We start from the raw sequence: 21686 nt of genomic DNA, 5'->3' as shown, positions 1-21686 counted from the left end.
GGCAATGGCAAATGTCTCCCCACCAAGCTTTAACTTCTTTCTTTTTCATAATCTGTCTTGCAATTTCTACACCTGCAGTCTCTGTATTATGAGGAACTTGGGAGTGAGAGTTTCTCATAGCACTCTTGCTTTTTTATTTCCAGAGCTATCTAACGCATTCTTGATGGAGATGATATCTGTGGAAATTTAATATCTTTTTGTCTTTTTACAATCAGTTTCCAGAGGAGACAGAAATGGACCTTTTGTCTGTAACTATTGATGGTCCCTCCCGTTACTCATCTACTAGTGAAGGCTCATGCTCAGTATTTGGTTCACCCAAAACTCCAGTTGTCTTCTCACCCGGCATTCCCTTCCAGCCTGAAGAAGGACGCCGGGATGACAGCTTATCATCAAGCAGTGAGGACTCTGAGAAGGAGGATGACCATGAGAGAGAGAGGACGTATTTTTATAGGAAACCACCGTAAGTGATGGTCCTAAGGAAGAGCACAGAAATTAAGAAAATTCACTTGAAATATTGACTTGAAAGTTACAAAATCCGTTATTGATGGAGGATTGAATTTTGCCTGAAGTGTCTATGTGGGAAACAGGGGAAGTTGTGTTCAGCAGAGGTGACTGTGAGGAGCAATTCTGATCTGAAAAGGATGCAACTGTGAGAAATTTCAGGGCTTGGAACAGAATAAAAGACTTGGAAAGTGAGCTTTTTGAGGCATGGGGCAGGTTTTAGAGGGACCAAATGACAGATTTGTCAAATACAGCAAACTTTCAGTGATTATACCTCCCAAAGTACATGTAATAATGTAAATATTTACAAATATGGAAATTATTATATATCTTTTTGTTCCTTTTTGTGACTCAGAATTTAAAAAAGGCTTAGTTCTTTGTAGTACCCTCTACTAAGAAAGGATACTTAGAAATGTGTGAATGGAAGATGGATAACAGTATTGCTGTGTATCAGATAAGGCCCTTTTCAGAAAAGTTCTTAAAAGAGTGGACGTAGTCTAAGAATGCCTCCTCCCATCTGTTCAGGTAAATCTCATGCTAATGCCTAATCCACAACTGTGCCTGTGCAGGAGTACGTCTCGCAAGAAAGCAACAGGCTTCGCTGCTGTCCACCAACTGTTCACTGAGCGCTGGCCAACAACACCTACCAACAGAAGTATGACTGGTACAACCACAGAGAGAAATATTGACTTTGAACTTGATATCAGGGTTGAAATTGATTGTGGAAAATGCGTGCTGCACCCTACAATGCTTCAGCAAGAACATGATGACATAAGTTTACGAAGGTAATGTAGTTGATACTACAAATTTGTTTTAGACATCTCTAGTTTTTTTTAACACTGGAAAATATACTCTTACTAATACTACTCTTATTAATACTAATACTAATGAGTGTTAAGCTTGCTTTAATAACATGCAGTCTATATATTTTAGGAGCTATGATCGGAGTTCCAGAAGTTTGGATCAAGAGTCTCCTACAAAAAAGAAGAAATTTCAAACTAATTATGCATCTACTACTCACTTACTTGCTGGCAAGAAAGTGCCATCATCTCTACAGACAAAATCTAGTGATGTGGAAACAACAGTGTTTTACATTCCTGGGGTGGATGTAAAGGTAAAAGGAGTATACAACTTAGCAGGGAAGCACTCGCTCTTTCTCCGTGCTCAAATATGACTTCAAAGTAAATACACTGTTACAGTATGTACAGGTTCATGTATACAGAGCACACTGGCAAAATCTTTTTCAGTTATGTAGATGCTGCTGAAATAGGAATAATGTAATACTGCATTGAAAACTGATAGATGCTTTTACTCTCGTTTCCTTAAGGGCGAAAAACCCCAAAATCTTATATGTACCATCAAAAATAGAACCATGTCAAATGATGCTCCGTAATAAACACTGTATGTGATACTAGATAATGAAATCAGTTCCATTAATATTTGGGTGTCTAAAATTAGACATTTGGTTTGGTTATTTTCTCCTCGGACAGGTAATTTATATTGTATGCCCGTTTTAAACAAAGGAGGATCCATTCACTGTTGATAATTCAGGGGAAGGGCAGCTTAGCAGTTGGCCCACTAATACATGAATCTCTCTTACTGTGTCTTCTGTGTTGCTTTTTACAGCAGTCATAGTATAAAAACTATTCTTTCAGGATGCTGTTCTCTCAAACACTGTCAGACTGTACAATCCTCTTTTTTTTTTTTTTTCTTTTTTTCTATAGTTGTTTCTATATCCTAGTAAGAAAGGGTCTTAGCAGAAATGATCTTGTATTTTGTGATTTGGAATCCTATGGAGTAAGAACAGGGGGAAATAAGTTAGTGCTGCATACACACTTCAAGGAATTCACTTGAGGCGACACCATAAATCAAATGCTCGTCACTTGAAACAACAGTCTGGATTATCTAGCCTTTCGATGTGCAAGGGTTATGTGTGTCCATTTTGCAGTATTTCAGGCCATCTTCAGGGATAACAGTTATGCCTCGGGTCCTGCCATTGCCTTCAGTCAAATTTAGGAATAACTAAACATTCTCTACAGCTTTTATGTTCTGTATGTTCATTGCCAGTGTATTATGCACATACAGAATGTGTGAACTCTTTGATTTATTTATTTATTTTTTAATGCAACTCTCTGGATGCCAGTGTTTAGTAGAGGAGTAGTTTCACTGTGGAGTAAGGCAGAAAGCAAGCTATGCAGGCAGGAACAAATAGTTGGCAGCACAGGATGTCTACGATGTAACAGAGTGAAGAAACAAGCTTTAGTCATTGTTCCTAACTAGTTCATTCCTCTGTTTCTCTGTGTTTCCTTGATATTTCGTGTATTGTTTATGGATTTTATTTTTGTACAAAGGTGTCAGATCCTTTATGTGCAGCAGCTTTATCTGTAGAACGTGAACTGGAATATAACGTATCTTAAAGTAGTATTTTTGTAAATAGTGGAAAAGAAGTTTTTTTTTGGGGTTTTTTTTTTGAAGGGAAGGAGCGACAGCAAACCGCTATGTAGAAATTGAGCTACTTTTATGAAATAAATTGATCTTTCTTTGCTTTCCAGTTGCACTACAACTCCAAGACTTTAAAGGCTGAATCGCCAAATACTTCTCGAGGATCCTCTTTGCCAAGAACCCTTTCCAAAGAGTCCAAGCTGTATGGTATGAAAGATACTGCCACATCTCCTCCTTTATCTAGCACTATCCACAGCAAGACTAACACCTTACTTCCTCCCCAACCCCCACCCATCCCATCAGGTACTTATAGACAATAACCTTCTAAAACTACCATGGATGTATATATCTTCCTTCGTGTAATCTACTGCCTTTAGATCTGTCTGTGCATTACCTGAAGCACTGTATTTATCAAGTCTTAACTTTGGCTGTAGAAACCCGATCCCAGAAGCATGAATGCAGTTGATAAAGCTGCATTTTTAGAAATCACTTGCCAAAGCAGACACAGTAATATTTCTGTTATAGTCACCATGTCCCAGTGATGGGCTGTCATGGCCTTCTCCATGTTTTCATCAAACAAAATAACGCTTAATACTGGAAAGCAAAGTTTAAGTATCTGTATAAAAAGCGAGCGCTGACTATTTTTTTTCCCTTGGATTAGGAAGAATAAATTCAGATGAATCCTTCCTCCCATACATTATTCAAAGAAGACTTTCAGCTTCTAAGTGCCTTCTACTGCACAAGTAATGCATAAATTATTGCTTTCTGGAACTGGGTTATTTCTTGAAATACTGAGGCAGCTGTTTAGGTGTATTTGTATTAATCAAAATACCAGACTAGTGTCCTCAGCTGTTGCAAGCCCTTAAATAACCATGCTTTGCAGTAACATGAGTTCCAATACTGAAAGTTTTGGTTTATCTCAAACGATTCCTGTTTTCAAGCAGGAGTCCATTGTTGCATCATGTCAGATCTAGAGGTATGTAGATTGCACCTCCAACTTCTGAGACGTCCACTCTTCCCTCCTTCGGCATTTGAGTATCACTTTAAAAACAAGCAAAAATTTTGTCAAAATTTGATAAGCCAGTAAATTAATAACTGAAAAACATTGTAGGGGTTGTTTGGGGTTTTTGTTCTTGTTTTTTGGGTTTTGTTGTTTGGTTGTTTCTTTTTTTTAATAAAACCAGTGGAGATGCTGGGAGAGAAGAGTGAAATGGGGACACCTTTCTAAATTATCCATGCTGTTGAACCATAAGCTCTTACTCCTTTAAATGTTCATTCTCTTTATGATTACTGAATGTTGCATAGTCTTGGTTTATACTACTTCAATTTTGTTCTGTATTTTCCTGTCCTCTTTCTAATCTTTGCCTTTGAATTTTTACCATGTCATGTCCGGTTACTGAGTCATGTTTTAATGTCTGTTGGCTCTACGTGTGGCAGGGGGGGCTTACAGAAATTGCACTTGTATGAGGATATAAAATGTCTCCCAAAACTAGTGATTCCAATTACCGTATTTCTTTATGCACTGTATTTTTATAAATATTTATTAGTTCTTAATTGTTTTGAAACACACTTATTGATATTTTTATTACTTTTTAAATATTACTTTTCGTCTGGAATGGAAACCACCTTGTCTTGTTCTCTTTGGTCTCCAGCAAGAGCAAGATAGGACAATCTAGTCAGAGGCACTAGACAGAATAGCTTGCATTGCATAGCCTGAAAATTGAGTGCTTAGGGGCTTTTTTAGCAAATAAAAGGATTTTTAAGCTCCATTTTAGTCATTGAGTTAATGTTTATATTTTTCTTGGAGAATTTAAAATCAGTATCTTCATTTATTTCTATTCATTTTAAAGCTGTGTTTCATAGAGACAGTAATTGAGCTGCTACTAATACCTTCTGTGCATATTTATATTTTGGTGAGTGTGGATCCAAGTGCTGGCCTCTTCCACAGATTTAGAAGACAACAATCTTTTTATTAGTTTATATTCTGGCTCCAGGCTTTAAAAAATGCAGTTATTCTTTGCATGAATACAGTAGGACTTGTCATTTACAGTTTTAATTTTCAGGCGCATTTTCTCAGTTTAAACTTACATTCTGCCGAGGCTCATGTATCTGTTTTTCCTAATTCCACGTTCAGTTCCAGTCACTGTGGTTACTTTGCATTGTGTATTTGGAGAAGAACTGTGTGTCTGATTTTGGTGCTATTTTTTAAAAAGCAAATTGGTAATAATGACGTAAGACTTCCTGGTCAAGAACATGGGCAATGGAATTACAATCAAGCCTGACAGCCTAACAGTTGGGTTTGCGCTTCTTTTTTTTGAATGGGAACTTAGGGCTTAATTTTTTTCTAACTGATCTGATTTATGTCTTTTCAGATGAAGATACAGGGAATTAGAGAAAACAGCTGTTAGTTATGAAGTATCTTCTAATGTTTCATTTACAGTTGAGTGGTATTACATAAGACAAATTTATCTTTTAAATGTTGCAGCCAAAGGGAAAGGAAGTGGTGGAGTGAAAACTGCTAAACTATATGCGTGGGTTGCACTCCAGTCATTGCCAGAGGAAATGGTGATTAGCCCATGCTTACTGGACTTTCTAGAAAAAGCTCTTGAAACCATTCCAATTACACCCATTGAAAGGAATTACACGGGTAAGTTGCGTATTTGTACTCTAGTACTCTTTTTCTTCTCTTCTGGTGATATTAGGCTGCTCTTCCATTTAAATTCCACTTTCTAATGAGCTCTTGTACTTGTTAAAAGCTGTTAGTTCACAGGATGAAGATATGGGACAATTCGATATGCAAGATCCCTTAGAGGAGTCCACAACATCATTAGTATCATCCTCGACATCAGCATATTCATCCTTCCCTGTAGATGTGGTGGTTTATGTACGAGTTCAGGTGAGTGATGTTTCAACTCAGCATTCAGTATAGTAAGTAACAGTCACAGTCTTTAGACAATCCATGTTTCTAAGTTTGCTTTTTAAAAAAATAAAAAATATTTCAAGTGTCCTTTCTGAGATACTGATGTCTAGTGTGATGATAAAGTAGGACTTATTTCAGCAGACGTTCTGACATATTTTAGTCCCAAGAAGACCAGAGAAATGAGCAACTTTGAGAAGTCACAAAAGTTCTGAGCATTTTTAATCATTACTTCTTCCCCGTATTTTCTGGACTTCTTGTGAAAGTATCTTCCATAACTAGTATTTTTATCCAGTGCTTATAGGTACCATTACAAAACAAAAATAGTAATTAAAGATTTTCTCAGTTTATATGGAAAATGTAGAAATGTACAGTTATCTTCTACAAGGCATTACTCATACTGCTTAATATTTGATGTGTCTGGGTTTCTTATATGTGTTAAGAGAGAAAAGTGCTACCACAGAGTTATTCAGAGCACTGGAGCTTGATCTTAACGTTGGCTGAAACAACTTTTTTGCTTGGTATAAATTTGGTTATGTTCCCAAATTGAACAACATATTCTAACAGATGCTGGGGTTTTTTTAAATGCCTATGAAAATTAATCACAACAATCTGTAGCCTCTCTCAGCTTTTACTTGCAAACTCATCTGGCCAAGAATGTATTGAGGGGAGCTGAGGCTTTCAGCATCAGCTCAAATGATTCTGCATAGTTCTTGCATGAGATGAGCTATGAACTGACTTTGGGGGGAAGAAGAAAGGGGGATATACATGTCTTCTGCTGCATCCAGGCTTCTTGTGTCTAAGTTTTCCAAAAACTGGTCCAGATAATAGCCCTGGTGTTGGAGGGATTGCCTGCAATCAATGTATCTATATCAACTTGCATACAGTTATCTTAGTAATTCTAAAACCAGTCTGAAAAGGCTGTAATTTGTTTAGATTTAAATGCATAGTACTTTATAAGCCGAATTTGGGATGGTTTTAGCCTTTCCTGTTTGTTTACTGAATGCTTTATTTTCTTTCTGTCTTCCAGCCCTCTCAAATCAAGTTCAGTTGCTTGCCCGTATCAAAACTTAGACTTGCCAGTCTAAGTTTTCCAAAAACTGGTCCAGATAATAGCCCTGGTGTTGGAGGGATTGCCTGCAATCAATGTATCTATATCAACTTGCATACAGTTATCTTAGTAATTCTAAAACCAGTCTGAAAAGGCTGTAATTTGTTTAGATTTAAATGCATAGTACTTTATAAGCCGAATTTGGGATGGTTTTAGCCTTTCCTGTTTGTTTACTGAATGCTTTATTTTCTTTCTGTCTTCCAGCCCTCTCAAATCAAGTTCAGTTGCTTGCCCGTATCAAGAGTTGAATGCATGCTGAAATTGCCTTCCCTGGATCTTGTTTTCTCTTCAAACCGAGGAGAACTGGAAACATTAGGCACAACATACCCATCAGAAAATGTGTCAGTTGGTGTCAGTACTTCACAGAGTGGCTCAAAGAATTCAGTTAATAAATCTGGAGCACCAGGTAATATGTATATATGAATGTGTATACTATATACAGCTTGTAGCATAAATAAATATAATGTTCTGTTGTCTAAAATTAGAGCAGAAGATAAGCTTTTACACACCTTAAGGCTAGGCTTTTATGTATTAGGGAGTTCAGTGGGATTTCTTCATTTATTAGTTTCCTGTAAAAGCTGGCACAGATGCAGTACATTGGAGTTTTTCTTACACTGGTTAAGCAGTTGTCTCTTATAACTCTTATAAGCAGTTATCTCGTACAAAAGGTTAGCATCAACACATAGAATGTTTAAGCTACATTGCTGCAAATTATGCAAAGGGCATAATTTGATGTGCATTTGGTCTGTTTAGTATTGCTGTCAACAGTCAGTATTATTTCATATTTGAAAATGGTTTTGTACTAAAACTAACTTTTGCCAAAAAAAATTTGACTTCAGGTTCCTCACCTGGCCTAGGCAGCCCTCTTGGCAGAACACGGCACAGCAGCAGTCAGTCAGACTTGACTACTTCTAGTAGCAGCTCTTCAGGCCTGAGCTTTACTGCCTGCATGTCTGACTTCTCCCTCTACGTGTTCCATCCATACGGAGCTGGAAAACAAAAATCTGCTGTTACTGTTCTAACCCCTGGATCAGGAGCCTTAGGTACAGACAAGTTTTTGTTTGCTTAGATGAACACTGTTCAAGTTTGGCATGATTTTCTGAACTGAAGATTTGAAAAGGTCACAGAAGATTAAGCTTTTGCCTTTCTATTTCTAGGTAATGTGGATGAGGAGCCAACTTCGGTCACTGGCCGGAAGGATTCTTTGAGCATTAATCTTGAGTTTGTGAAAGTCAGCCTGTCACGAATAAGGCGTTCAGGAGGTTCTTCCTTTTTTGAGAGTCAGTCTGCAAGCAAGGCTACCAGCAAGATAGATACTACGTTGATAAACATATCTGGTAAATGCTTGTTTCATTTTAATCCCATCTATTTACCTAATAGAGAACTGCTGTTCCAGTAATAGACTTTATTCTCAGCAGCTTTTGTAGATGTTACATGGGAACTGTCTAATAGGAGCATGTTGTAAAATGTTTGCTCTTTGAGTGAAGTAGAGATTGATAAGTTAAAGTTTAATGGTACCTGGAGTACCTATTGGCAGATGCACCTTTTTAGCCTCCTGATTCATTTAATGTAACTAAATGGGCTTGCTCAGACAGCTGAATCTCCTAGATCACAAGCTACTTAAGTATTCTTAATTATCTTTTTTTTTTTTTTTTTTTTTAATTCTGATATTTGCTGTGTGTTGCTATCTTCATTCTGGCTGCACTGCTGCATGTCTAATTTGGTAATATAGTTCTGTAATTTAGAATCATAGAATCATAGAATCGTAAGGGTTGGAAAGGACCTTAAGATCATCTAGTTCCAACCCCCCTGCCATGGGCAGGGACACCTTGCCCTAAACCACGTGGCTCAAGGCTCTGTCCAGCCTGGCCTTGAACACCGCCAGGGATGGAGCATCCACAACCTCCCTGGGCAACCCATTCCAGTGCTTCACCACCCTCACTGTAAAGAACTTCTTCCTTATATCTAGTCTAAACTTCCCCTGTTTAAGTTTGAACCCATTACCCCTTGTCCTACCACTACAGTCCCTAATGAAGAGTCCCTCCCCAGCATCCTTGTAGACCCCCTTCAGATACTGGAAGCTGCTCTGAGGTCTCCAAGCAGCCTTCTCTTCTCCAGGCTGAACAGCCCCAACTCTCTCAGCCTGTCTTCATACGGGAGGTGCTCCAGCCCTCTTATCATCCTCGTGGCCCTCCTCTGGACTCGCTCCAACAGCTCCATGTCCTTTTTATGTTGAGGACACGAGAACTGTACACAGTACTCCAAGTGAGGTCTCACGAGAGCAGAGTAGAGGGGCAGGATCACCTCCTTTGACCTGCTGGTCACGTTTCTTTTGATTTGGTAATATAACTCTGTTGAGTTACTAACTGTCAAATTTCACCACTTTGCCACCTGGTGCCTGTGAAGCTACGGTGAGAGCTGGATTCCTGAATACTCAAGGAACATTGAAGTGAAAGTGGGGTTTAAAGATGTATTATTTATTTATTTTACCCTGTTGCACAGGGGATCCTGACTTACTGGGCAAAGAGCAGAATGGTTGTGATTAATCTGCTATTAAAGCCCTCAGATGAGGAATCTGAGGTACATACGACACAAGTAGGATCCAGTTATATTCGTAGGTTCCATCTTGCCTTTATGAAGTGTGTTTGTATCTAATGCTGGATTTGGACAAATGGCAACATCTCAAAAAACCTATTTTTTCATTTGTCGTGGTTTAAGTGCTGAACCCAGGACATCATTACAGCAAAGGCTGTACTGCTAGGTGTAAAGAAGTATTTGATGACTATATTGAATACCTATTAATTACAATTGGTTACCAAAACCTATTACTACTGAAAGTTTACAGTTGTGTGTCTATGCTTTCTTTTTCAGCTGTCTGTGATATAGGATCTGCCTCTTTTAAATACGATATGCGCCGACTCAGTGAGATTCTGGCCTTTCCAAGGGCTTGGTACAGGAGAAGCATTGCTAGACGGCTTTTCCTGGGTGATCAAACAATAAACTTGCCAGGTAAGATACTGCTTCTTATCATGAAAACCCTCTTTGTACAAGGGATTATATTAGGAATTTTATAAACATGTATTACTTGTGTATTATTACATATGTGACTACATAGAAATGTGTTGTAATTTACTCCACATGCAGTCACTCTAATAAGCTTAATAAAAAACTCTTAGAAAGAAGAAATAGAAAATTTCTGACATAGGTTATTGAATTAATCAAAGAGCTTATATTAATTAATATAATAGAAAACCTTCAGTTATCATAAATGAAGTGTATTTTGACACTGAATGTTTCTTAGTATATGGGAGACTATTGTTAAACAGAAATGAAATAGTTTCTCTGCCTTTCATGTGCTGCTTTTTTTTCTAGTAGCATCGGGTCCTGGAACACCGGATTCGATTGAAGGGGTAAGCCAGCATCTTTCTCCTGAATCATCAAGAAAAGCATACTGTAGAACGTGGGAGCAGCCCTGCCAATCTGCTTCATTTACACACATGGCACAGTCACCTAATGTTTTTAATGAACATAACGCAAACAGCAGTATGTCACCTGGGACAGCATCTCATAGCTTAAAGTCTCCAGCTGTAACAAGATCCAGGAGCGTGTCTGACTCTTCAGTGCCTCAGAGAGGTTAGTCAGCAATGATTTCTTTAGGTTTTTAAAGTATTTCCGTCAGTTGTATGAAAAAACTATGTCATTACTGCTTTGTAGAAAGAAACCATAAAATATTCTTTTCCACTGTGCCTGGGAGTGGAGAGTCAATGCCTTAAAGAAAGGAAAATGGCTGAAATGGATGAATCAAAGTGTAGTTTGTTAGCATGCTTCCTGTAAAATTGCAATTTCTTTTATTAGAGTGGGAGTTGTTTAGCTGGAATAAGCTGGAGAACTCATCTAAATTTGACTGCATTATCATCTTCTTGGCTCTCTATCCTCATCCAAGCAATTACCACCCTCTTAGCAGAGGGTCAATATCACAGTTCACAAGTGAGGTCAGTTACTTGGTTTCATCTGAGACTTTGTGCTCATACTAAGAGGTCTAAATAAGTGTAGTCTCCGTATAAGAAATAAAGAAACTTTTACTTTCTTTTACTACAAATGTTACTGTATTGTATCTTAGAGCAGTGAAGCACTGGCTGTGTGGAAGACTTACGGCATTAGATATAGACAGCAGATTTAGAAGTATGAAGCTTATTTTAGTCTAGGAAAAAAGGACGGGTATTTTGTCTATTTAGAATGCAAGCAAGATGTTCCATATGAACAGTTTTTAGGGGAAAACATAGTTGGAAAAGGACTTATGGCTGGTAGAGTGGCATCACTGATAGGAAATGTAATTTTGCACAGGCTTATAAGAGTATTGACAGGATTTTTGTGAAAAGAGCAAGGAAAACCCTAATACTTTGGAAATTCTGACTTGGCACTTGTGCAAATAACTGCTACCTGAATATTCAAATACTAATAATTCACTTTCTGAATGCACTAGTACTTTTAAGCAGCTAAGTAATTTAAAATATGCTCTTGCATGACTGACTGGAAATGAAAAATCATTTCTCTTAAAGGTATTAAAGATACTAGTTAAAATAAATGTGTAAAAGGAGCCAGTTTCTATGACAATTAAAGCAATGCGTACTACAAATCCTCTAGTTCTCACTTATCCTCTCTAGTAATTTTGTGGAGCTCCTTAAATATGGTGTTAGTCTGTCCTTTTGTAATATGTACAATTGATATATTCTGCCAGTTTTTCCTAGTGTGTGGAATAATTAAAATTTTTATCTACTTTTTTGTTTAGATACTCTCTCAAAAACATCAACTCCGTTTAATAAGTCAAATAAAGCTGGAAGCCAGCAAGGAACACCATGGGAAACACTGGTTGTATTTGCTATGAACCTAAAACAATTAAATGTTCAAATGAATATGAGCAATGTAATGGGCAATACTACGTAAGTATAAAACAAGATCAAGCATGTTTTAACAGCCGGGGGTGTGTGGTGGGGGGTGGTGGGTTTCCCCACAGACTGTTAACAGCCTGTTGTCTGTTAGTTTTACAATCTAACTTTCTCAGTTTTGAACTGTGAAGCCCCTCATGAATACTGGTAGATGCTTAATCCTGGAGTTACATATGCCTATACCATGTTATTTACCCTTTTCTAGTATATAATTTTTAATTTCTGTTTTGACAGCCTGGAAAATTGTCGTCTGTTTTCATCTCTATTCCAGGTGGACCACCAGTGGTTTGAAAAGCCAGGGTCGTCTCTCTGTGGGTAGTAGCAGAGATCGAGAAATTAGCATGTCTGTTGGCTTGGGAAGATCACAGCTGGACTCCAGAGGAGGAGTTGTTGGAGGTACCATAGATGTTAACACCCTGGACATGGTGGGTAAGTTGGAAAGCTGCCTGGTATTAACATATGCGCCAGACAATAAATGTGAAAAACTAAAGAAAATACATAGTACCTCGCTTTGTGAACCTGCTAGTATATAAAACCTTTGGATTTCTACTTGTGCATTCTGAGTATTTAACACACCTTGAATTGAAGGGGTGGCCTTCTGATCAGGGGCTGATTCAGTCTCATGGTTGCTCTAAAATTCCACTGGTTGTGCAACCCTCCGGCTCCCTTCAGCTGTCTGGACAAATGGCAACTGAAAGATTTTATAGCATTTCAGCTGCTCCTAGGATTTTACAAGTGTTTATGGTCCGGGAAATGCAAACCTGGCTTTGGAAAGAGCTTGGTGTTCTGGCACTACACCAGAGCCATGACTGCCGCCATGCATCTGGAAAAAGCCAGTGCTTTCTCAGTCCCTCGGTATCATGTGGATGGATAAGGGTGATATCGCTGGAAAAACTGGTTTCTTCTTCTGTTTTAATGCTGTGTTTCTGTACTGCTTTGGTCCTATTTCAGCTCATATTTCTGAACACCCAAATCAACAGCCTAGTCATAAAATTCAAATTACCATGGGTTCTACTGAAGCACGTGTTGACTATATGGGATCCAGTATCCTAATGGGAATCTTCAGTAATGCCGATCTGAAACTACAGGATGAATGGAAAATTAATCTGTACAATGTTTTGGACTCTAGCATCTCTGATAAAAGGTAATACTGCTTCATGTGTTTAAAATGTATAATGTTTGATAAGGTCAGATTCTGCCTATATATCTTCTGTCCAGTATTGCTAACCAAACATGTAAGCATCTGCTAGAAAACAAAGGGTTCATTTGTGGTATTTTTCATTGTCAGTAGGAAGTAGATTAACTGCTAATGCTCTTGTTGGTTTTAATATCTAGTGAGATATTTGTCCATGGGGACTTGAAATGGGATATCTTCCAAGTTATGATTTCAAGATCAACTACACCAGACCTAATAAAAATAGGAATGAAACTCCAGGAGTTCTTTACTCAGCAGTTTGATACAAGCAAGCGAGCGTTGTCCACCTGGGGACCTGTTCCTTATCTCCCTCCCAAGACAATGGCCAACAACTTGGAGAGAAGCTCACATGAGCAATGTAAGTGGTACAAAAAATAGTATACTTCCCAAGTAGTATGTTTTAATTGCAAAAATCCCTGTGATTAACTTTGTACACGCAAGTGTATCTATTTGACTTGAAATAGCTTCTTCAGTACATTTTTGCCAGTTTCAAACTATTTCAATAGAGTTGAAAGTTTTCAAAGTCTATTTCATAAAAAAACCAAACCCCAAACATTTCTAATTTGAGTAGCAGTGGAAGTGTGATGTTATTCTTACTTTCTATTAATCATGAGCTGAAACCGTAATTTGTCAGTTCACAATGAGTCACTGATTTCCAAGTATGCTCATTCAGGTACTCGTAAGCTACAACCACCTTAGGTCACAAAGATGAACCAGTGTCATGAAATAGATTAGAAAATATCACTCATAATTCCATGTTTTATTAAAAATATAAATATGGCAGCTATCTTTTCTGCAGCTTTTCTCTTTACTGAAGTTTGTTCTCGCTGTTTACTTTCTAGTGTTGGATGCAGCCCATCATCGCCATTGGCCGGGAGTTTTGAAAGTGGTATCGGGGTGCCATATATCCTTATTTCAGATGCCATTGCCAGAAGATGGAATGCAATTCGGAGGATCCATGAGTCTTCATGGAAACCATATGACGCTGGCTTGTTTTCACGGACCCAACTTCCGCTCAAAATCGTGGGCCTTATTTCACCTGGAAGAACCCAATATTGCATTTTGGACAGAAGCCCAGAAAGTTTGGGAAGATGGTAATTTAAACCATTTCCTCACTTCTCTAAATTCCTTTAAGAGAGTTTTAAGAACGTATTGATGTATTAAGAATGATACGTAAGAAGAAATCAAAGAAAAACTTATTTTCTTTAAATCTGAATCAAGATTATTTCCCCGAAATATACTACGTACCGAAAGTAATAATCTGTTCCCTCTCCATCTTTACCACAGTTTGCTTTATTTCTGGAATAATGCAAAGTATGTTTTCAAATGCACTAGATATGTCCCTGATAATACAGCTACAACGTGGACTGTCTGCCTTGCATGTCTGTGTTCATGTAGTCCCTTGTTTCTGTATGATGAATTTTGATGGCCTTATTGCTTATATCTGCCTTTATATTAAGAAGTTTTTACTCTCTGTGGCTACTGAGGATTTAATTTTTCTGTTGTTTGCAAGCTTTATATCAGTTTTTAATGCCACTGGCATACTAATTATTCACATTAAATACCTGTGCGAGGAGAGCAGAGCGAGGGGAAAAATCCTACTACCCCTTACCAACCTGTTTTTTCTCTCTTTCACGCCATGCTGCCCACACCTTCAATGCAGGTACTAGTGAACACTCCACATATATTGTGCAAACCCTGGACTTTCATTTGGGCCATAACACAATGGTCACCAAACCGTGTGGAGCCCTCGAAAGCCCGATGGCGACAATCACAAAGATAACAAGGCGCCGCCATGAAAACCCCCCACATGGAGTTGCCAGTGTGAAGGAGTGGTTCAATTACGTTACAGCCACAAGGAATGAAGGTTAGATCCATGTTCATTAAGTCTGGGGATTGGTCTGCTTGCCAGGCAGTACAGATGGTGCTGTTTCAAGTGGGCTGGAGAGAGAAGGGAATTTGAACTAATGGAAGTTGCTTCTTCTTGAGAACCTTATGGTGAACTGTGGAGTAAGAAGAATAGCAATATGCTGAACAGCTGAAGCGTTACTGAGCAAAGTCCTTTTTCAAACTATGCAGAAATGCCAAAATATTCTGTTAAGTGTACAGGACATTTATGTATCTCGCCTTGCAGTAGTACTAGTCGTCTTTGACTATATGCAAAAAGTTGCTATTTCATTCACAAACCATAGAATCAGTAGATGGTAGCAACACAATTTCTGTGAAAGGGTGAATAGCAGAATGTAAAATATAGTGAGAAATGAGCAAGCATAACTCCTTGAAAAATAAAAATTTAACTGATCGATATACAAATATTCATTCCTTTTGAAAGACACAACAGGATGTAGTGATTGAAGTTCACAAATAGAGGCACTGTCTGTGAGTTGTTTTTATGTAGCCTGTTTTGCTACATCTGGAGCATTTAACTATATAAATAATAACGTCATTGTTTAACCTTTTGTAGCCATGCTTTTGAGAGCAGGATTAGGGATATAATCTTCTTAATAATCATACACCACCTTTTTTTTGCATTGAAATAATAACTTTTCTTCGCTTTTTTGTCTTGTCAGAATTATGACAACTGAAAACTAACTTAAATAATGTTGCATATGCACTATGGTAAATGTCTTGTGACAAAGTTGGATTCCTGGTCAACAATGATTTCTGACAGCAATGCTGCCTCAGTGAATTTAGGTGTTACTTGTATTAATCAGAAACACTTATCTTCGTTTTAAGAACTACTGTATTTTCAAACACAAAAGGGCACATTTTGGACCCATACAGTCTGTACTTCACTTAACTGAAAGCTCATTAGGAGAACAGAGTTGTGACAGGGTGGTGAAGTGGATGAAACTTGGACTTAAAGCATGTAGGATTCTTAGAAGTGCTTAGATGTTATGGTACTAGCACTTATTTCCTTCCCCTTCCTTATTATGAGAAGTATTTTGTGAAAATTTGTCACCCTCTGTGCTGACAAGAATCTTTTTTAAATAAAGACTACTGAATTCAGGCATTTCCCATTGTCCTCGTAGAGTTAAACCTGCTGCGAAATGTCGATGCGAACAACCCAGAGAGCAGCACGACCGTGAAAAGCTCAAGCTTGCTAAGTGGATTCAGAGGTGGCTCCAGTTACAACCATGAAACTGAAACCATCTTTGCACTGCCAAGGATGCAGCTGGATTTTAAATCTATTCATGTTCAAGAGCCCCAAGAGCCTTCATTACAAGGTGCAGTAAATATAACTTGTTTTTTTCTTGATCTAAAGCTGTTTCATAAATGAGGTGTTAAGTACAAAGCTACTCTTCTGATAAGACAAGAGGATTTAGTCTGAGAATTACTGTGGATTTGCAAGAAAGGATAACATTTCGTAATAAAACGTGGAGGAAACTGAGAGAGCAAAGATCTAGTCCAGAGACTGGTCACTATAGAAAAAACTTACTAAGAGAAATTAATATGAATATTTTGGATAGGTTGGCTGGTTTTAGGAGGCTGGTTTTCTTATTTTTATCAAAATGTTAAAAAGGAGGGCCCTTCTGAAAAAGAGACTATGAGATGGGAACCTGAATTTTGTGCTCGTTTTCAAAATATTCAGATTGCAATTGGAACTGGTGAGAAATAAGACTTCTGAAGATATAAGACATTAATGTATACGTTTATCTTGGCTGAGCTGTGGTTTTACTTCATACCTGATCCTGCCTAATACTGCTAGATAAGCCAACCTGTTGGGGTTTGGTTAACTGTTTTTTTAATAGGCAAACTAGCAAAATCTGCTATCAGCTTTTCTTACTAAATCGTGCATTGATAGCATAGCACAAGCTAGCGATACTGCTTTAGGTTGGCTTTCCACATTGAGGGTGATCAAGGTTGCTACATCACAGTATTTATTTTCAGCATCTTTTATAAACTATCAGAAATTATTTGGATTGGAAAACTGTTTCAAAAATGCTGAGGCTGCTAAACACAGATGTTAATTGTGGTCCTTCCTCTCTTTTGAGTCTCTGGTTCAGTAAGATCAATGCCATTTTTCAAATTATTTGTATTCAAAATCTGTGTATTTTTATGTATACTGTATGCGCTTACAAGTGTGTTAATATTATTTTTATCTGGCTGTAGATACAAGTGTTAAACCAAAGGTGGAATGCAGTGTGGTAACTGAATTTACAGACCATATTTGCGTCACGATGGATGCTGAGTTGATTATGTTTCTGCATGACTTGGTATCTGCTTACCTAAAAGAAAAAGAAAAAGGTAAGTTGCTGTTTATGAGGCAACACTCATCTGACAATCTGCAGTTTTCAGGCTATTTGACAGTAAATATATTCATACTTTCTAATAAAGGTTTGGTTCAAGAAATACTTGAGCTCATTTTAAGCCAGCTCCTGTAGGACTGGAAGTAGAGTAGTTGCAAACATCGTTGTGTCACTATGCTGACATGCCACCACTGCGCAGGGAGCTGTACTAATATCTGTGTGGCATTTCACCACACTGTGTAGGTACAGCAGATTGTTCAAATACAATTTGACCACCTATGTGCAGTATGCTGCAGAGAACAGACATGCTCCTGGATTTCTGTTCCTTCCCCACTACTGATGAGCTTGTGTTAGTTCCTCTAAGTCATAATCTTGCTCCTATTTTGACACTTGGTGTGTAATTTAACTTCCTTTTTGTAAATAGTATATGCAGATTACAACTGGTTTAGGAAGCTACATTGCTTTTATTGCAGTCTTTTCATCAATGGAGTTTCTTCCCAGACATGCATTTTTCTGACTTCAGAAATGCTCCCCACTGTAGCGAAAGTCACCTGTTTTGCTGTGTGTGTGAGACTGTGTTGTGCGTAGTTGTTTGCATTTATTACTGAACTGTATCGAAAATGTAACATTTGTTAGTGTGATGTAACGTGATGTAAAAATGTAACACATGATGTAGAACACATTAAACTGAGTATTTTGAAGATTTATTTCCTAACTAAGTATATAAGAACCTGTTTACATGTAATTATGTACAACAGAGCTAGGAGTGCTTCCTAAAAGCACTTTAAAGCGTCTAACAGGTGCAGAAACTAAAGGGGAAGATAACTATTTTTGGTGGAAATTTGTCAAAAAATTTGTTTTCAAGCTATCTTAAAATCAATCAAAATTCCATCCAAATTCACAGATTCGGTTTTATTTTATAAAATAAGTTGTTTGAAGGAGAAGGAGGTGCTGTTGCTTTTCTGTATCCCAGGACTTAAGTAAGAGTTGGGTTCAGGTGCCTTTGATGCCTTTGGACAAAGATTTCTCTTAACTATTCCCCCACCTCCTCCTCCTCAGAGACTACTCTGTCAATCTAAAAAAACCATTCTAAACTAGGAGCATGTCTGAATTTTGCTTATGGAATCTAATATGTTTTGTTGAATGCCATGATGAATTTGAAAGCAAGCCCTGGTATACGGGTGCTTTAAGCTGGCAGAGAGAAAGGAGAATCCCACATTCCAGTGTTATCAGTGTCTCTTAAAGTTTTTGTAGGGTTTTTTCATACCACCACTTGGTTCAAACCAGAACTGTTTGCCAGAAATTTCGTAAAACTGAGCCACAAGGTGGTTCTCACTTTGTTTTATTTAATGATGTACAAAGAGAATTCAAGTGAGATGCTTGTGACTGACTGGCGTGGGGTTTTTCCTCTCTCCGTTTTGCAGCAATCTTTCCTCCTCGCATTTTGGCCGCTCGTCCAGGACAGAAAAACTCTGTTGGTGTTCTTGAGGACAGCTCCACTGACAAGGAGGCAGAGGAAAGCATTACTTACACTACAGTCGACTGGAGAGAATTTATGTGCAATACTTGGCATTTGGAACCCACGCTCAGGTAACAAGGCTTATCTGCTATCACTTTGTGCATTTTCTCTGTGGGCTTTGTCGTGTAAACAACCAGTGTTTCCAAGTTGATGTTGTCCAGCTCCAAAAAGGATTAATCTTGAGGATGCTGTTATAGATTTGCCTTTGGCTACTACTGCTGCTATGAAACATACCTGCTCTGAGACATGACAAAAGCTAGGTAACTCCATTATCTATTACACCAGTTAACTTCTAGATTAGAATTTATGCAGATAAAAAACATTGTTGGAGGATCTTCACAGTTAAGATACAGTAAAATTAAAGTCATTAAGAACCACAGATTATTGTGTTTCGCTCTGTCCTACAACAGTCCATTCACTTCCTGCCATATAGCTTTTCTCCTTGGTTTTCCATTTCTAGCATTCCAGTTTTAGTTGTTCTTTAAGCACTCACCTTAAAATAAAGCAGCACTATATGCTAGTTGCTATATGGCAGTTTAAACTTATGTCCTGGGTTCAGCTATAGCAGGAGAAAAATGACTGCTATAGCTGAACCCAGGAGAACTTAGCACAGAAGAATAGTGTGTACAGCAGCAACTCACTGCTCTCAATATGCACTTTCAGTCACTGAAACTGACTTTTCTCTCTGTTGGGGTTTGGTTTTATTTTAACCTCTGCTGACAAGTAGAGGTTTGATATTCACATATCAAAACAACACATCAACCCAGGCCAAACAAACCTTGATAATAAACCAATTTAAACATGATCTGGAGGCAGCCCAGGCTGGTTTTTTGTCTCCTTTATCATCCTTTTCCTTTTGAGAGGATGCTCCACTGGTGGTCTTCAGATTATGTGTATAAATTAAGTTGGAAACAATGCCTGTTGGACCAATGTTGGTCAGAAGCAACAATGGTAAAAACGGCTGTTCATGCACAGGCCAGTTGCTGTAAGTTGTATATATTTGAGATTGAGTCCCCTACTTATTGGTGGTTTTTTAGATTAATATCCTGGACTGGGAGAAAAATTGATCCTGTTGGTGTTGACTACATCCTCCAAAAGCTGGGCTTTCACCATGCAAGGACTACTATTCCGAAGTGGCTGCAGCGCGGCGTCATGGATCCTTTGGACAAAGTCTTGTCAGTCCTCATAAAGAAACTTGGTACTGCACTACAGGATGAAAAGGAGAAGAAAGGAAAAGACAAAGACGAATACTAAAAATAGAATGTGACAACTGTAATTCCGTTTTGATTTTATCAAAGTGTTTTATTATAAGAATTTAAATATGGTTTAAAGAGAAACCTAACAGCTTTTTGCTACTCTATTTAAAACTTACATTGTGAGTAACTGTTTACCGTGGTACATGATACCATTTCTCTATTTGAAGTTATTGCATGATGATGACCAATGTATATTCTGTGAAGGAATAGCTGGAACACTGTAAATCTGCTCCTCAGCGCCCAGTTTTATGATGTGCAATATGATTCCTGCATCTTTAAAATACTTGCAGATTAACTGTGAATTTTCTTAAACTTTATTTGCCATAACACAAGCCCCTTGTTGATGTGACTGGTAATTGATTTGTCAATGTAGACTTGTGTAAATTATATATGTATATATAACTTATGAAACTGTGATTGCCTTAGTGCTAAAAATCATTACGTTTATTACACTTGTAATAAAATTTAACTACTGTACAGGGCTTTTTTTGTTGTTGTTCAACTTGATTAAAAAAAAAAAAAAAAAAAAAAAGGTTTAAATGTGATTTTGCATCAAGTACCCTGTACGTAGGGCGCTTCTGGCCGGCCGTGCGCCTCACACCGCAGCCGCGGCCCGCCCGCCTTCCCCTAGGGGCGCTGGCGAACGGGGAACCGCGCTCCCGGTGTTTCTGGTAGAAAACTGGGAGGGCGGCTCCTACCGCCCCGGCCGCGGGGCGGGAAGCGGCGATGGGGGCCCCGCTCCCCGCACGGTGTGCCCCGAGCCCGTGACGCCTCTCGCGGTTTCGGGTGCCGCCCTGCCCGCCGGGACGCTCCCCTCGGCGGCACGGGAAGCTGACGAGACAGCGTGGGGGCTGCTCGGCCGAGGCTGCTGCTGCGCCGGGATGAGGCTCCCGCTTTCCTTCCCTCCCTCAACCGCAACGGCCCTTTCCCGCCTCTGCCGCGTCGCACGTGGCGGGCGGAGGGATCTCCCCCTTGACAAAATGGAGGCGTCGCGCGGCTGTGTCTGCGCCGCTAAAAGGCCAGCTGGGAGGGCGCCCGCTGGGGGTCGGCTTTGCGAGGCGGTGGGCGGCGGGGTGCTCCCCTTGGCCGCCGGAGCCCATCCCGTCAGCGGGGCGGGGGGGGCGGCTGCGGTTTCCTTTTCCGCCCTTGGGGAGCGGCCGTGTAGCCCCCGCGCCTCGTCCCTCCGTTCGCCTCAGGCCTGCGCCATGTGCTGAGCGGGGTGAGGGCGGACGCGCCACAGGTGAGGGGGTTTCTCACAGCACGGGGCGGGGAGAGCGGGTTCCCAAGCCTTCACCTCCAGCGCCCATTTGTCTTGGAAGCTTGAGAGGGATCGGCTCTTCGCTTTACGTTTTGCCTCGCTCCATTGAGGGCTGGCTGCAGGGCGAGGGGCAGGGCCTCACGAAGCGTGAGGGAAGGTGGTTAACTAAACAGGGAAGGTGTTGAACGTTGCGGCGCCAGCTGGGAAAGGGGAGGGATTGCAAAGGCACAGGGTCTCTGTTCTTTTGCCCCAGTCTGTGGGGAAGCGGAGTGCAAGCTGCTCTTGTGAAAT

At 39.3% G+C, this 21686-nt stretch overlaps 1 protein-coding gene across 24 annotated transcripts in view; it reads left to right on the top strand.

Moving 5' to 3' along the window:
• Positions 1–20617, top strand: part of KIAA1109 (KIAA1109 ortholog) — a 115357-nt gene extending 94740 nt beyond the window's left edge. For 16 of the 24 annotated variants that reach the window (XM_030480749.1, XM_030480768.1, XM_030480755.1 and 13 more), the window contains 21 exons: positions 216–460; positions 1071–1286; positions 1435–1615; positions 3054–3246; positions 5429–5590; positions 5700–5839; positions 7176–7380; positions 7811–8014; positions 8129–8308; positions 9843–9980; positions 10344–10604; positions 11761–11911; positions 12189–12346; positions 12869–13061; positions 13253–13470; positions 13955–14206; positions 14776–14979; positions 16145–16339; positions 17226–17360; positions 18787–18952; positions 19919–20617. In XM_030480749.1, coding sequence (XP_030336609.1) covers positions 216–460; positions 1071–1286; positions 1435–1615; positions 3054–3246; positions 5429–5590; positions 5700–5839; positions 7176–7380; positions 7811–8014; positions 8129–8308; positions 9843–9980; positions 10344–10604; positions 11761–11911; positions 12189–12346; positions 12869–13061; positions 13253–13470; positions 13955–14206; positions 14776–14979; positions 16145–16339; positions 17226–17360; positions 18787–18952; positions 19919–20135 — 4014 coding nt within the window. In that variant the 3' untranslated portion in view covers positions 20136–20617. Of the gene's footprint in view, positions 1–215; positions 461–1070; positions 1287–1434; positions 1616–3053; positions 3247–5428; positions 5591–5699; positions 5840–7175; positions 7381–7810; positions 8015–8128; positions 8309–9842; positions 9981–10343; positions 10605–11760; positions 11912–12188; positions 12347–12868; positions 13062–13252; positions 13471–13954; positions 14207–14775; positions 14980–16144; positions 16340–16704; positions 17143–17225; positions 17361–18786; positions 18953–19918 lie in introns of those variants that run through there. The other 8 variants (XM_030480754.1, XM_030480751.1, XM_030480765.1 and 5 more) reach the window with 6 other exon arrangements.
• The last annotated feature ends 1069 nt before the right edge of the window (positions 20618–21686 follow it).

The sequence above is a fragment of the Strigops habroptila genome, chromosome 3, assembly GCF_004027225.2.
Source record: "Strigops habroptila isolate Jane chromosome 3, bStrHab1.2.pri, whole genome shotgun sequence".
In the NCBI taxonomy this organism is placed as follows: Eukaryota; Metazoa; Chordata; class Aves; order Psittaciformes; family Psittacidae; genus Strigops; species Strigops habroptila.
This window is presented reverse-complemented; position numbering and strand designations above follow the sequence as displayed.